This window comes from Mesoplodon densirostris, chromosome 19 (assembly GCF_025265405.1).
Source record: "Mesoplodon densirostris isolate mMesDen1 chromosome 19, mMesDen1 primary haplotype, whole genome shotgun sequence".
Classification (NCBI taxonomy): Eukaryota; Metazoa; Chordata; class Mammalia; order Artiodactyla; family Ziphiidae; genus Mesoplodon; species Mesoplodon densirostris.
Genome location: NC_082679.1, coordinates 15,744,623 through 15,758,826, shown reverse-complemented (window position 1 = coordinate 15,758,826; position 14,204 = coordinate 15,744,623). Strand labels below are relative to the sequence as shown.

Sequence of the window (14,204 nt, the reverse complement as noted above, 5' to 3'; positions counted from 1 at the left end):
TCACCAGGGAATCCCCCTGAGCCTATACTTTTAAATATTCATCCCTAGACTGTGAGGTAAAATACTTGCAGTTGTTCCACCACCCTCTTTCCACACACCCACCAATAAATCTTTCTAAGCATCAACTATTTTCCTAGTGTTTATAATCCTCTGTATAGCTGGGGATCATTTTTTCTTGTGAGGGAAATACTAGGAAAACACTCCCAACAGGAACTTTAAAACAGACTAGGGGTATGTTCACCAGTGTATTCAGGTTGCTGTTGTTATTATTTTCTTTCAGACTTGTTCAATAACAAAACTCTCATGACCATTAATTATAACTATTCTTCATTTCAAGTGCTAACTTAGAGGTTTAAAGAAAGATTCAAGTCTTTCCCCAATACAGTAGCATTCTTAACTCCAGTTTTCCATATGGAGGACCAGAAAAATTGTTCACTCTGGTTCTAAATCACTCATTAATCTTAACCTTTATTTCTCTTATAAGTTTAGAACTATATTTGACTCTTTTGCTTTGCAATCATCAACATCTAGTGAAACAATGTTAAATCTAGGTTCAAAAATCTATTTCTTCCTTGAGTCCATTACCCACAATACTAACATACAAGGAATTTCTCCTGTAAACAAAACTTTATATTACCTAGACTTACTTTTTATATTCAAACAAGTTTTCACATATCTGAAAAATTTCACCCATCACAATCAAAGCCTAATATTTACTGCCCTATAAATACCTCCCTTATCCCCAGTCACATGCTTTTGCTCATGTTCTTTTAATCAGTTGACTTGCCTTCCAGTCTTATTTCTAATCATATTTAGATAATCTTCAAGAAAATGTTACTACTCCATATCAAAACCCTTCACATATATCCCACCACCACTTTATTATTTCTTTATAGCTTGAAAGTAATTATGGTCTAGAAAAAGAATTTTAACAGATCTTTTTACAAGCTTACACTGTGTCATAAATATTTCATGAAAAATGCAGACTTTGACAGTAATCCTTTCTCATAAAGGAATACTTTATTGGTTATCGCCTTTGTACTCTTCTGAGTTTACATTAACACTGCATATCATAGGTAGTGCTTGTTAGAATCCAACCATTTGAATCAGAATGTACAGAGCCATGGCCTGAGCAAGTACTTCTAAAAGGACTTATCAGGACATACTTTATAAATGGAGGAAAAAGAGATCTCCCCTGTACAGCTCCATAAACAGAAAATGAAGCAACTACTGACTACTTAAAATGTTGTATACTATGGCAAAGAAGATACAGAGGACCTTATCTTTGAAAGAAAGAATCCTTAAGCATAAATAATGTACAATCAAGTATCAAATTATATAACATCCAAGAGCTGTGTGGGTTACAGTTAGTAAGCAGCATGGAAATTCAGGTAAAGGAAAGGTGGATATGTTGGGGAGTAACCAAGGAATAGAAAGGAGAAGAAATCTCAAGACTTCAAAGATATACACTATACGGAAGGGTGAACACAATGAAAAGTACAGACATCATGACAGACCCTACATGTATAGAGAACATTTAGGAGACTAGATGAAGTGGAAATTAGCAAGCATTTTCCACAAAAGAGAGAAAGTTGAAAAGACCAGATGAGGGCTTATTATAGTAGTCCTTGTATGAAGGAGAATTTCAATTTCCTATAATAATAAGTAGTGGGGAACAAGTGATGATATAGCTTGTCAGGAAAATAACAATATAAATTGAAAAAATTAGGACAAAAATTATAGCAAAAACAAATTGTAATTACCATATGTAAGACGTAAAATAAGGTAGTCGTCATTTTGCATGATGTGAGTAAAAAATGAAAATATGGGAGGATATAAATATATTTCACGGGCTGATAAACACAAATTGTGAAGAGATCCACAAGAGATTATGACAGAGACAATCAAGCTGTTATCATGGCAGGAATAAAATAATTTGGAAATAGTTAATGGGAAAGAATTTAAGAGCTAGGAAAGTTGGTGATTTTCATTTTCAACTTATTGTCACAAAACAGGTGAGGCATCATAGTGCAGAACTTGTGAAGGACTAGAGTGAAGGTGGGAGGACTGTGCTGAGTATGTTGGTATTAGAGGTTCTCCACATAAAACAAGGAGCTTAAGTTCTGAGAGTGGATGAGACTACTATAATTGAAAGGTAGATCTCTTGAGGACTAATTAGAGAAATAAGACTGAGAGTCTAGTGAAACAATATACATTAAAAAAAAAAAGTTGTGTGACTATTATGTATGAGGCACTGTTCCAGGCAATATGGCCAGAGTGGTAAAAAAACCAGACTAAGTTGGAAATAAATAATCACTTAGAGAATCAGGATGAGAATGATTCAGTGTTTTACCCAAACCAAGAGATGATTTCAGGAAAGATGATCAGCCATATAACAATGAACCATGAAAGTTTAATGGAAGAAAATGGTAACTATGGAATTATCAGTCTGGGCCAAGGTGAGTGAGCTTTAAAATTAATAGCTAGACTCATGGTGAGAATGGGAACTTAGAGTTAGCATAGCAAACAAATCTGAAATACTATAAAAGAAAGGGAAAGAAAAAGCAACTAAGAAGAGAAATATTAGCCAAGAACTTTTTCTTTCTTAAAGATAGATTTTAAAATGACTAAAAGAGGGCCTCCCTGGTGGCGCAGTGGTTGAGAGTCCGCCTGCCGATGCAGGGGATACGGGTTCGTGCCCCGGTCTGGGAGGATCCCATATGCCGCGGAGCGGCTGGGCCCGTGAGCCATGGCCGCTGGGCCTGCGCGTGTCCGGAGCCTGTGCTCCGCAACGGGAGGGGCCACAACAGTGAGAGGCCCGCATACCGCAAAAAAAAAAAAAAAAAATGACTAAAAGAAATCTATTCAATGGCTAAAAGGGACTGAGAGAGCTAAAAAAGGATACAAATCAAGAAAAAAGATCTATAAGAAGGAAGGAAAAAGATCTAAAAGAAGGAAGGCTTAATTTTGATTAAGAGTGGCAACTATCTTAGATAACACCAAGCAAACTAAGGAAGTCTATTATATAGGGAGAGTGACATTTGAAAGTGATTTAAATTTTTTGCAGGCACAATAGTCATTTCAACAGTTAGGAACCTTTAAAAAGACACTACCAAATATTTCAAAGGTGTCAGCCACCATGTGACCACTTTAAATTTATTTTCCACTAGATTTCATCTGCCTGAGAGTCAGAAACTCACCTAAACAGGTATGACCTGTAAACGATGTCCATGGCTCTTCTCCTCGTTCCAACTTGAGGATCACGTCAGGCTTGGTCATGTGACACCCTGATTAAGGGAAGATTTGGATTAAGTTGCTTAGGCGTCAATACCTTTGAAAAATCAATAAGGTGAATTTTCAGTACTGCAAATTAAGATACTCCTTTGTGTAACAGTAAATTTAACACCTTGCACTATGCAAGTGAAGACACAATAATCCTTTCTGTCAACCAAAAAGAATGCATCACCTCTTATCCCTGAAATCAAGATCACACATATTTTAGGCATCTTGAAAGGAAATGCATGCTACTGAAAGTTTCAAAGAGTTTTTCTTACCCACAGAAACGAGGTGGCAGTAGTTTTCCAACATCACATCCATGTATAGCATCTTCTGAGCAGGATCCAGGTGCTGCCACTCCTCCTGACTAAAGTCCACAGTCACATCTTTGAATGACACTGATCCCTGTAATGGTTTGGGACTGTGATCAGAACAAATTGACGAGAAATTGGGGAGTAGTTTTGATCCTGTTCCTCTGTGGCATTCTTACGAAAACTTGTAAAGGATGCCTACCATTTTTCTTGTTTTGTGATTTAAATAGTAAGGGGAACAAAAATCAAGGTAGAAGTACTTGCCACCAAATTTATTTAATAACTCATTCTAAAAATGTTTATTGTGAAGTGACTTTGTAACCCCAAATTGGACTCGTTTACTAGGGTGCCAAGATACACAGAACGCTGTCCCTGTTCACAAGAAGTTACAACCTCAAAGCATGTAACACATACCTTCAAGAAAGTATGTGTCAACACAAATCTACAAGAAGGTGTTATGGGTACTATAACAGAAGTATGTACAAGATAACAGTGTATTACAAGGGCAGAACAATTTTTCAGGCTTCACTGAGGAGGTAAATTTTTTCCTCTTCAAGATTAATGTGTTATGCAGGAAGAATATAGTTTTAAAATGCATGGGAGTGACTTTGGGCATCCAGTAATAATAGAGTGAATTGGTCAAGCAAAAATTGGAGGAGAGTTTATCCTTAAAGGGCAGCAATGAGTAAGAATTGTTAGGTTTGTGGCTTTTTTGCACGAAGGTACCCCAAAGCCCATAGCTCTTCAGGTGAAGAGCTTCCTCAAAGGTGACAGGGGTCAGAATTGAGGGCTGGCAGATGAGCTGGAGATTTAGCGATAAATTCTGGAAGTGAGAGAACTACAGGAAAAATGAGACCCCAAATCTGAGTATAAACTCTGCCACAACTCCAGGTTGATAGTTAAACTAAGCAATTGTTAGAGAGATAACAGGAGGCTTAGCAAAGAGCAAACAGAAAGATACCAGAAAAGAGTTTTGAAAAACAGAAGTGTACCTAGTGAGATTTGGAGATTTCTGCATTTTTGATTAACGGCATTCCACAACCTGCTCATAGCTTAAGCAGAAGAAAACTGAAGCCTTAATGGATTGAGGTGTCAGAAGCTGGAGCTAACAAAAAGCAGCAGGAAGTATAAGGGGTGAAACACTGAAAGAAAGAGAATGCAGAAAGTCAGCCCCCAAATCTAAGTATAAATATATACCAAATTCTTTGAGAGCTAAAGTACATGAACACAGTGGGAATCTACCTCCCATCATTGGACCAGGGTAAAAAGCAGCAGGTGGAAGCTTAAGGGACCTAGCTATCAGCTGCTTCACACTTGGGGTGGAGGTGGAGGGGCAGGGAGGGCAGAGTTTGAAGTTTGATTCCAAGCAAGTTAATCGTCTGCTAGAACAACAACAACAAAAAACAATAATCCTCAGAAAAACAGACATACAGAATTCAGATTACTATAACATATTACTCACAACATTCTGGTTTCTAGCAAAAATTAGACATGTAAACAAAACAAAACAGAAAAAGAAGAGAGGGAATATGACCCATATTCAGAAAAAGTTCATGGAAACTAATTCCTAGTGGACCCAGGTATTGGATTTTGCCCCAAAGGCTTCAAAAGAGCTGTTCTAAATGTATCTAAAGAAGTAATGAAAAAACCTGGCATGGAATCTTGAAACATAAACTGCTAAAAAAGCACGAAGTGAAAATTCTAGAGTACAGTAACTGAAATGAAAAATTCACTATGTAGGCTCAGTAGCAGACTAGAAATAGAAAAAGGAGCAATCAGTAACCTTGTAAATACAGGCATACCTCAGAGATATTGCAGATTCAGTTCTAGACCACTGCAATAAAGTGATTACTGCAATAAAGCGAGTCGCACGAATTTTTTGGTTACCCAGTGCATATAAAAGTTACATTTACATTCTACTGTAGTCTATTAAATGTGCAATGGCATTACGTCTAAAAAACAATGAACATGTCTTAATTAAAAAATACTTTATGGCTAAAATGTGCTAATCATCACCAGAGCTTTTAGTGAGTTGTAATCTTTTTGCAATACTAACATCAAAGATCACTGACCACAGATGATAACAAATATAATGAAAAAGTTTGAAATACTGAAGAACAGCCAATGTGACAGAGATGAAGTGAGCAAATGCTGTTGGAAAAATGGCACCAATAGACTTGCGTTAAACTCAGCATTGCTACAAACCTTCAATTTGTAAAAAATGAAATATCTGCAAAGTGAAATAAAAGCATAATAAAATTAGGTATGCCTATATATAACTAGATGAACAGAAATTAATCAATCTGAATAGAAAGGGAAAGAAAAAAAAATGAATAGACTCACAGAGAGCAGTGGGTCAATTTCAAAGTAATCCAACAGAGGTGTAATTGGAGTCCCAGAAAAATAGGGGGAAAAAAAAGGGTCTGAATAATTTTTAAGGAAATAATGGCCTAACAGATTCAAAGTAAGCAAAACTTAACTTATATATTGAAAAAGCTTAATGAACCCCAAAAGGATAAAAACAAAAGAAAACCACATTCAGGAAATCCTAATCAAACTGCTAAAAGCCAAAGAGAACATCAAACAAGAATTCTGTACTGAGCAAAATTACCTATTGAAAATAAAGTCAACATAAAGCTACTTTCAGAAAAAATCTGAGAGAATTCATCACTAGCAAAACTGTATCATCAAAAATGGTAACGGAAGGTTTTCAGGCTGAAGGTAAAAATGACATCAGATGATAAACAAGGTCTTTAGGAAAGAATGAAGAGGTTGAGAAAAGTTGTATATAAAAGACTATAAATATTCATTTCCTTCCTTATTTAAAAAACATGAGTGTTTCAAGCAGGGGTTGGTGAACACTTTCTGCTGTTTTAGTATGAACGCAACCATGGACAGTATATAAAATGAATGAGCAAAGTTGTGTTTCAATAAAACTTCATGTATGGACACTGAGATTTAAATTTCATAAATCTTACGTAGGTCAGAAATATTTTGATTTTGCACTTTTTCAAACATTTAAAGTATAACTATTTTAAACTCACAATCTGTACAAAAACACATAGCAGACTATTTTTAGCCTCTGGGCTGTAGACCCTTGGTTTAAAGTAGGCATTCTAACACCATTTATTACAAATATAAATATCACACACATGGCGAACAAAAAAAACAAACCACGGGGAAGCCAGTAAATGAAAATACAATGTTGCAAGTTGACATATTTACCTTAAGTAATTCAGTACTATCTCTAAGTAAAACATGATTAAGTTAAAGATGCATACTGTAATCCCTAAAGCAAAAAAATAATGCAAACTGATATAACTACAAACTCAACAGAGAAATAAAAATTAATTATGAAAATGTATTGCTTGACACAAAATAAAACAGGATATAGGAACAGATGCAAAAAAACAGGTTAGGAGTAATCTTTTTTTTTTTTTTTTTTGGCAGTACATGGGCCTCTCACTGTTGTGGCCTCTCCCATTGCAGAGCACAGGCTCCAGATGTGCAGGCTCAGCGGCCATGGCTCACGGGCCCAGCCGCTCCGCAGCATGTGGGATCTTCCTGGACTGGGGCACGAACCCGTGTCCCCTGCATCGGCAGGTGGACTCTCAACCACTGCGCCACCAGGGAAGCCCAGGAGTAATCGTAAATGCATATTATTAAATGTAAGAAGCCCAATCTGAAAAGGCTACATAATATATGATTTTAACTATATAACATTCTGGAAAAGGCAAAGCTATGGAGATGATAAAAAGATCAGTGGTGGGACTTCCCTGGTGGTGCAGTGGTTAAGAATCCGCCTGCCAATGCAGGAGACATGGGTGCGAGCCCCGGTCTGGGAAGATCCCACATGCCGTGAAGCAACTAAGCCCGTGCACCACAACTACTGAGCCTGCACACCACAACTACTGAGCCTGTGCACCACAACTACTGAAGCCCACGCACCTAGAGCCCGTGCTCTGCAACAAGAGAAGCCACCACAATGAGAAGCCCGCGCACTGCAACAAACAGTAGCCCTTACTTGCTGCAACTAGAGAAAGCCCGAGCTCAGCAATGAAGCAGCCAAATATTGGCAGCCAAAGCAGCCAAAAATTAAAAAAAAAAAAAAAAAAAAGATCAGTGGTTGCCATTGCCACATATTACAGAGGAGAGGGAGAGATGAATAGGCAGAGCACAGAGGATTTTCAGAGCAGTGAAATTGATTTGTAAGATACTATAATGGTAGATACATGTCACTATATATTTGTCAAAATCCATAGAATATATAACACCAAGAATGAACCCTAATGTAAACTATGGACTTTGGATGCTAATGATGTATCAATGTAGGTTCACTGATTTTAACAACATACCACTCTGGTGTAAGATATTGATAATAGGGAAAGCTATACATGTGTCAGGGGGTAAGGGCATAAATGGAAACTCTCTGTACTTTCTGCTTAATTTTGTCTGAACCTAAAACTGCACTAAAATATAAAGTATGGTTAAAAGATTAAAATAAAACAGGTTAGGTAATCAGAAAACAAAGAGTGAAATGGCAGCCCTAACTCCAACTACAGGACTAAACACTCCAACAAAAAGACTGAGATTATTAAAATGTGTAAAAAACCAAGACTCAAAATATATTCTGTCTTCAAGAGACATACTTTAAATACCATAGACACAAATAGGTTTAAAATAAAAGGATGGGGCTTCCCTGGTGGCGCAGTGGTTGAGAGTCTGCCTGCCGATGCAGGGGACGCGGGTTCGTGCCCCGGTCCAGGAAGATCCCACATGCCGCGGAGCGGCTGGGCCTGTGAGCCATGGCCGCTGAGCCTGCGCGTCCGGAGCCTGTGCTCCGCAACGGGAGACGCCACAACAGTGAGAGGCCAGCGTACCACAAAAAAAAAAAGAAGAAAAAATAAAATAAAAGGATGGGAAAAAAACATAAAAACATTAAACATGGGAAAGCTGATGGGGCTATAGTAAAAGAAGCTGAGGAGTATTACCACTACAGACAAAAAAGAACATTTCCTGATAATAAAAGAGTAAATACATGAGGAAAATATAGCAACTACAAATGGATATGTACTTAAATAAGTTTCAAAACACGAGGCAAAAATTGACAAAAGTAAAATGAGATTTTAAAAAGTCTAAAATCATGGTTGGTGTTAATGTTTGTCAGTAACTGAGAACTAGACAAAAGGGGGAAAATCTGTACAGATTTAGAATCTCTAAAGAATACTGACACGTAATGCATTTGATATTTATAGGCCACCACTTTCAATAATTTCACAACACTTTTTTTCAAGAGTAAATGGACTATGCACCAAGACAGAACTCAAACAAGTCTCAACAGATTTAAGACAAATCATACAAAGTATGTTTTCTGACCACACATGAACTAAATTAGATATCAATAAAAATGGCATATCTAGAAAAGCCCCAAATGTTTGGAAATTAAACAATACACTTCCAAGTAACCAATTTAGGGTCAAAGAAAAATAAAAAAATTGTTTTTCATAAAATATATTAAACTAAATACAAATAGATCAAATTTTGAAGATGCAAGTAGAATAGGCTAAAAGAGAAACTTACAAGTTTAAATGCTTATATTAGAAAACAAGAAAGATTTAATATCAATAACTTAAACTTTTATCTTAAGAAGCTTTAAAAAAGAATAAGTTAGGGCTTCCCTGGTGGCGCAGTGGTTGAGAGTCCGCCTGCCGATGCAGGGGACGCGGGTTCGTGCCCCGGTCCGGGAAGATCCCACATGCCACGGAGCGTCTGGGCCCGTGAGCCATGGCCGCTGAGCCTGCACGTCCGGAGCCTGTGCTCCGCAACGGGAGAGGCCACAACAGTGAGAGGCCCGCGTACCGCAAAAAAAAAAAAAAAAAAAAAAAAAAAAAAAAGAATAAGTTAAACTAACCCCAAAGCAAGTAAAGGAAATAGGAAAAAAGGAAAAATCAGTAAAATAGAAAATAAATAAGCAATAGGGGAAAATCAATGAAACCTAAAGCCAAATCATTGAAAATATCAATAAACTTTAAAACCTCTAGTTAGATGGATTAAGAAATAAAGAGGGATGTTACACACGGCCATTATCAGATCCTACAGATATTAAATAGATAAGAGAGAATTATAAACAAATTAAAGGCAATAAATTAGACAATGTAGGTGAAATGGACAAATATTTTAACTTAAAAAACATGTTACCAAAAGAAAAAAATCTGAAAACCCTTAACTATTAGAGATACTGAGGGACTTCCCTGGTGGTCCATTGAAGTCCACTTCCAGTGCAGGGGGCATGAGTTTGATCCTTGATTGGGGAACTAAGATCCCACATGCCGCAGGGCAACGAAGCCTGCGTGTGCCACAACTACTGAGCTTGCGCACCTCAATGAGAGAGCCTGCATGCCGCAAACTACAGAGCCTACATACTCTGGAGCCCGCACACCACAACTAGAGAGCCCACACACCCTGGAGCCCATGCGCCACAACTAGAGAGAAGCCCACACGCCACAACAACAACAAAAGATCCCGCATGCCTCAAAGATCCCACATGCCACAACTAAGACCCAATGCAGCCAAAAAACAAACAAACAAAAGAAAAACAGGGACAACAATCAAAAAACAAATGGGAAAACAAAAAAAAAATAGCAAGATGGTATATTTAAACACAACTTATTGATAATTCATTAAATGAAAATGGACTAAAAACTCTAATTAAAAGGTACAGTATCAGGAGTTACCTGGTTAGGATCCTGGGCTTTCACAGCCATGGCCTGAGTTCAATCCCTGGTCAGGGAACTGAGATCCCACAAGCCATGCAGAACAGCCCCGCCCCCCCATCCCAGAAAAGGGAGAGTATCAGACTGGAGATAAAATTAATACCAAAATATATACTCTCTGTAACAGACTCATTATAAATATTAAAACATAGGTAGGTTAAAGTATAAAGAATGGAGAACAGGTATACTATGTAAATACTAATTGAAAGAGATCAGCCAATATGGCAGAATAGAAAGACCTTGATTGAGCTCACCTCCTCTCACAAGCACACCAAAATTACAACTATTTACAGAACAACCATCAGTGAAAATGACTGGCACCTACAAGAAACGATCTACAGATAAAGAAGGTATGACAAGATGTGTAGGAGTGAGGTTGTGATGTAGTCAAGTTCCAGCCCCCCAGGTAGGTGACCCATGAATGGGAGACTAATTATAATTGCAGAAGCTCTCCTCAAGGAGTGAGGGATCTGAACCCCATTATCAGACTCCCCAACCCCAGTGGTCTTGTGCCAAGAAGACAAGCTCCTAGAACGTTTGGCTTTGAAGGCAAGTGGGGCTTACTTTCAGGAGTCCCAGAGGGCTAGGGGAAATAGAGACTCCACTCTTAAAGGCACAGACAAAAATCTCACATGCTCCAGGAACCAGGGCAGAAGTGGTAATTTGAAAGGAGCCTGGGTCAGACCTATCTGCTCATCTTGGAGAGTCTCCCAAAGAGGTCAGAGGCAATTACAGCTCACCCTAGGGACAAGACACTGGCGGCAGCCATTTTGGGGAGCTTGTTCTACAATGTAGACACTGTGCTAGCAACCTCCATTTTGGATTCTTCCCTCTAGCTTATCAGCCTCAGGACCCATCCTCCACCCAGCAGCCCAAAGGTCCTAGTACATAGATGCCTCAAGACAAGCAACTAACTTGGTAGGGACAAAGCCCCACCCACTAGCAGGCAGGCTGCCTCAAGACCTCCTAACCCCACAGCCGACCCTGGACATGGTCCTGCCCACCAGAGGTCCCAGGATCTGGCCCCACACACCAGCGTGTAGGCACTAGAATCAGGGCCCCCAGGGCCCTGAAACCAGACCCTGCTCCACTCACCAGTGGGCAGGAACCAGCCCCAGAATTCATGGTCCCACACACCAGTGAGCCTGCTCTAGAGTTGGGACCAGTCTCAACCACCAGCAGGTGGACACCAGTCGGACAACCACAGCCCTGTAGCCTGTAGACTCAGCCCACCCACCAGCAGGCCAGCACCTACCCTGGGACTGGCTGGGCTCTGACCCCACCCACTAGCAGGCCAACACAAACTTTGGAACATGCCTCATGCTGCAGTGTCAGAAAATGGCCCCTCTCACCAGTGTTCAGACACCAGTTCTGGGACCCCTGGGCTCGGCTGCCAGACCCCAGGACCTGGCTTCACCCACCAATGGTGGACACCAGCCCCAGGGTCTCCTGGATTCTGCCCACCAGTGAGCTAGCACTAGCCCTGGGGTCACCTGGGGTTTCCCAGCCAGTTGCCTTAAGACCTGCCCAACCAACCAGCAGCCAGCAGTCTCTGCCAAGGCAAAGCCTAGCAACCAACCAAACTGGAAGCCAACCAAGCCTACAAGACCGCCCACAGTAGTCAATCTGTCATAACAGAAGGACCCATGCAACCCAATAGGGGGCACCCTAGAGCATACAGCTCTGGTGATAAGATGGGAGTGCACTGCTGGGACACAAAGGACATCTACAAAAGGCCACTTCTCCAAGGTTGGGAAAGGTAACCAAACTACCAGATACACAGAAATAAAAACAGCAAGTTAGGTAAAATGAGGTGAGAGAGGAACATGTTCCAAATGAAGTAACAAGAATAAACCCCAGAAGAAGAATTAAGTGAAGGGGAGTTAGGCAATTTACCTGAGAGAGAGTTCAAAGTACTGATCATAAAGATGATCAAAAACTTGGGAGAAGAATGGATGCATAGAGAGAGAAGTTAGAAGTCTTTAACAGAGTGTTAGAAAATATAAAGAACAACCAACCAGAGATGATGAATACGATAAATGAAATATAAAATACAGTAGAACAGGTCAACAGTAGACTAAATGATACAGAGGAACAGATCAGTGAGCTATAAGCAGAGTAGTGGAAATCAGTGCCACTGAACAGAAAAAAGAAAAAAGAATGAAAAGAAATGAGGAAAGTTTAAGAGGCCCCTGAGACAACATCAGGATACTAATATTCACATTACAGGCATCCCAGAAGGAGAATAGAGAAAGGGGCTAACAACATATTTGAAGATATAATAGCTGAAAATTACCCTAACTTGGGAAAGGAAATAAACATCCAAGTCAAGGAAGCACAGAGATTCCCAAACAGGATCAACCAAAAAAGGAACACACCAAGACATACTGTAATGAAAATGGCAAAAATTAAAGATAAAGAGAGAATATTAAAAGCAGCAAGGGAAAAGCAACAAGTTACACACAAGGGAGCTCCCATAAGGCTATCAGCTGACTTTTCAGCAGAAACTCTACAGGCCAGAAGGGAGTGGCACGATGTATTTAAACTGATGAAAGGGAAAAAGCTACAACTAAGAATACTCTACCTGGCAAGGCTCTTGTTCAAATTTAGTGAAGAGAGAAAAAGTTTTACAGACAAGAAAAAGCTAAAAGAGTTCAGTACCACCAAAACAGCTTTACAAGAAATGTTAAAGGGACTTCTCTAAGCAAAAAAGAAAAGACCACAACTAGAAACATGAAAATTACGAAAAGAAAACTCTCATACAGTAAAGGTATTAAATTGTCCATGCACAAAGCTAATAGATTAAAACAAAAGTAGTAAAATCATCTATATCCACAATAAGCAGTTAAGGGATATCCAAAACAAAAAAAATGTAAAATATAATGTCAAAACCAGTAATTATGAGGGGAGAAGAGAACAAATGCAAGGTTGTTAAAATGCATTTGAAATTAAGAGATCAGCAACTTAAAACAATCAATATACATATACATATACACACACACGTACATATATTGCTATATAGAAACCTCATGGTAACAACACACCAAAAATCCATAATAGATACACACATAAAAAAGAGGAAGGAATCCAAACATAACATTAAAGATAGTCACCAAATCACAAGAGAAGATAACAACAGAAGAAGAAACAAAAAAGAAGTACAGGGCTTCCCTGGTGGCGCATCGGTTGAGAGTCTGCCTGCCGATGCAGGGGACACAGGTTCGTGCCCCAGTCCGGGAAGATCCCACATGCCGCGGAGTGGCTGGGCCCGTGAGCCATGGCCGCTGAGCCTGCGCGTCCAGAGCCTGTGCTCCGCAACGTGAGAGGCCACAGCAGTGAGAGGCCCACGTATGGCAAAAAAAAAAAAAAAAAAAAAAACTACAAAAGCAACCCCAAAACAATTAACAAAATGGCAACAAGAACATATATTGAGGGCTTCCCTGGTGGCGCAGTGGTTGAGAGTCCACCTGCCGATGCAGAGGACACGGGTTCGTGCTCTGGTTTGGGAAGATCCCACATGCCGCGGAGCGGGTAGGCCTGTGAGCCATGGCCGCTGAGCCTGCGTGTCCGGAGCCTGTGCTCTGCAATGGGAGAGGCCCGTGTACCGAAAAAAAAAAAAAAAAAGAACATATATTGAATATACCAATAATTAGTTCAAATGTAAATGGATTAAATGCTCCAATCAAAAGACAGAGTGGCTGAATGGATACAAAACAAGACCTGTGTATATGTTGCCTACAAGAGACTCACTTCAGATATAAAGACACAGACTAAACATGAGATGGAAAAAGGCATTCATGGAAATGGAAATCAAAAGAAAGCTGAGGTGGCAATACTTATATCA

At 39.4% G+C, this 14,204-nt stretch overlaps 1 protein-coding gene across 4 annotated transcripts in view; it reads right to left on the bottom strand.

Moving 5' to 3' along the window:
* The window catches only part of ZNF565 (zinc finger protein 565), a 109,467-nt gene that overhangs the window by 81,992 nt on the left and 13,271 nt on the right, over positions 1–14,204 (bottom strand). For all 4 annotated transcript variants that reach the window (XM_060084833.1, XM_060084835.1, XM_060084832.1 and 1 more), the window contains exons 4-5: positions 3,555–3,681; positions 3,201–3,287 (exon numbers count right to left, since the gene is read on the bottom strand). In XM_060084833.1, the coding sequence (XP_059940816.1) occupies positions 3,201–3,287; positions 3,555–3,681 (214 nt within the window). The remainder of the gene's footprint in view (positions 1–3,200; positions 3,288–3,554; positions 3,682–14,204) is intronic.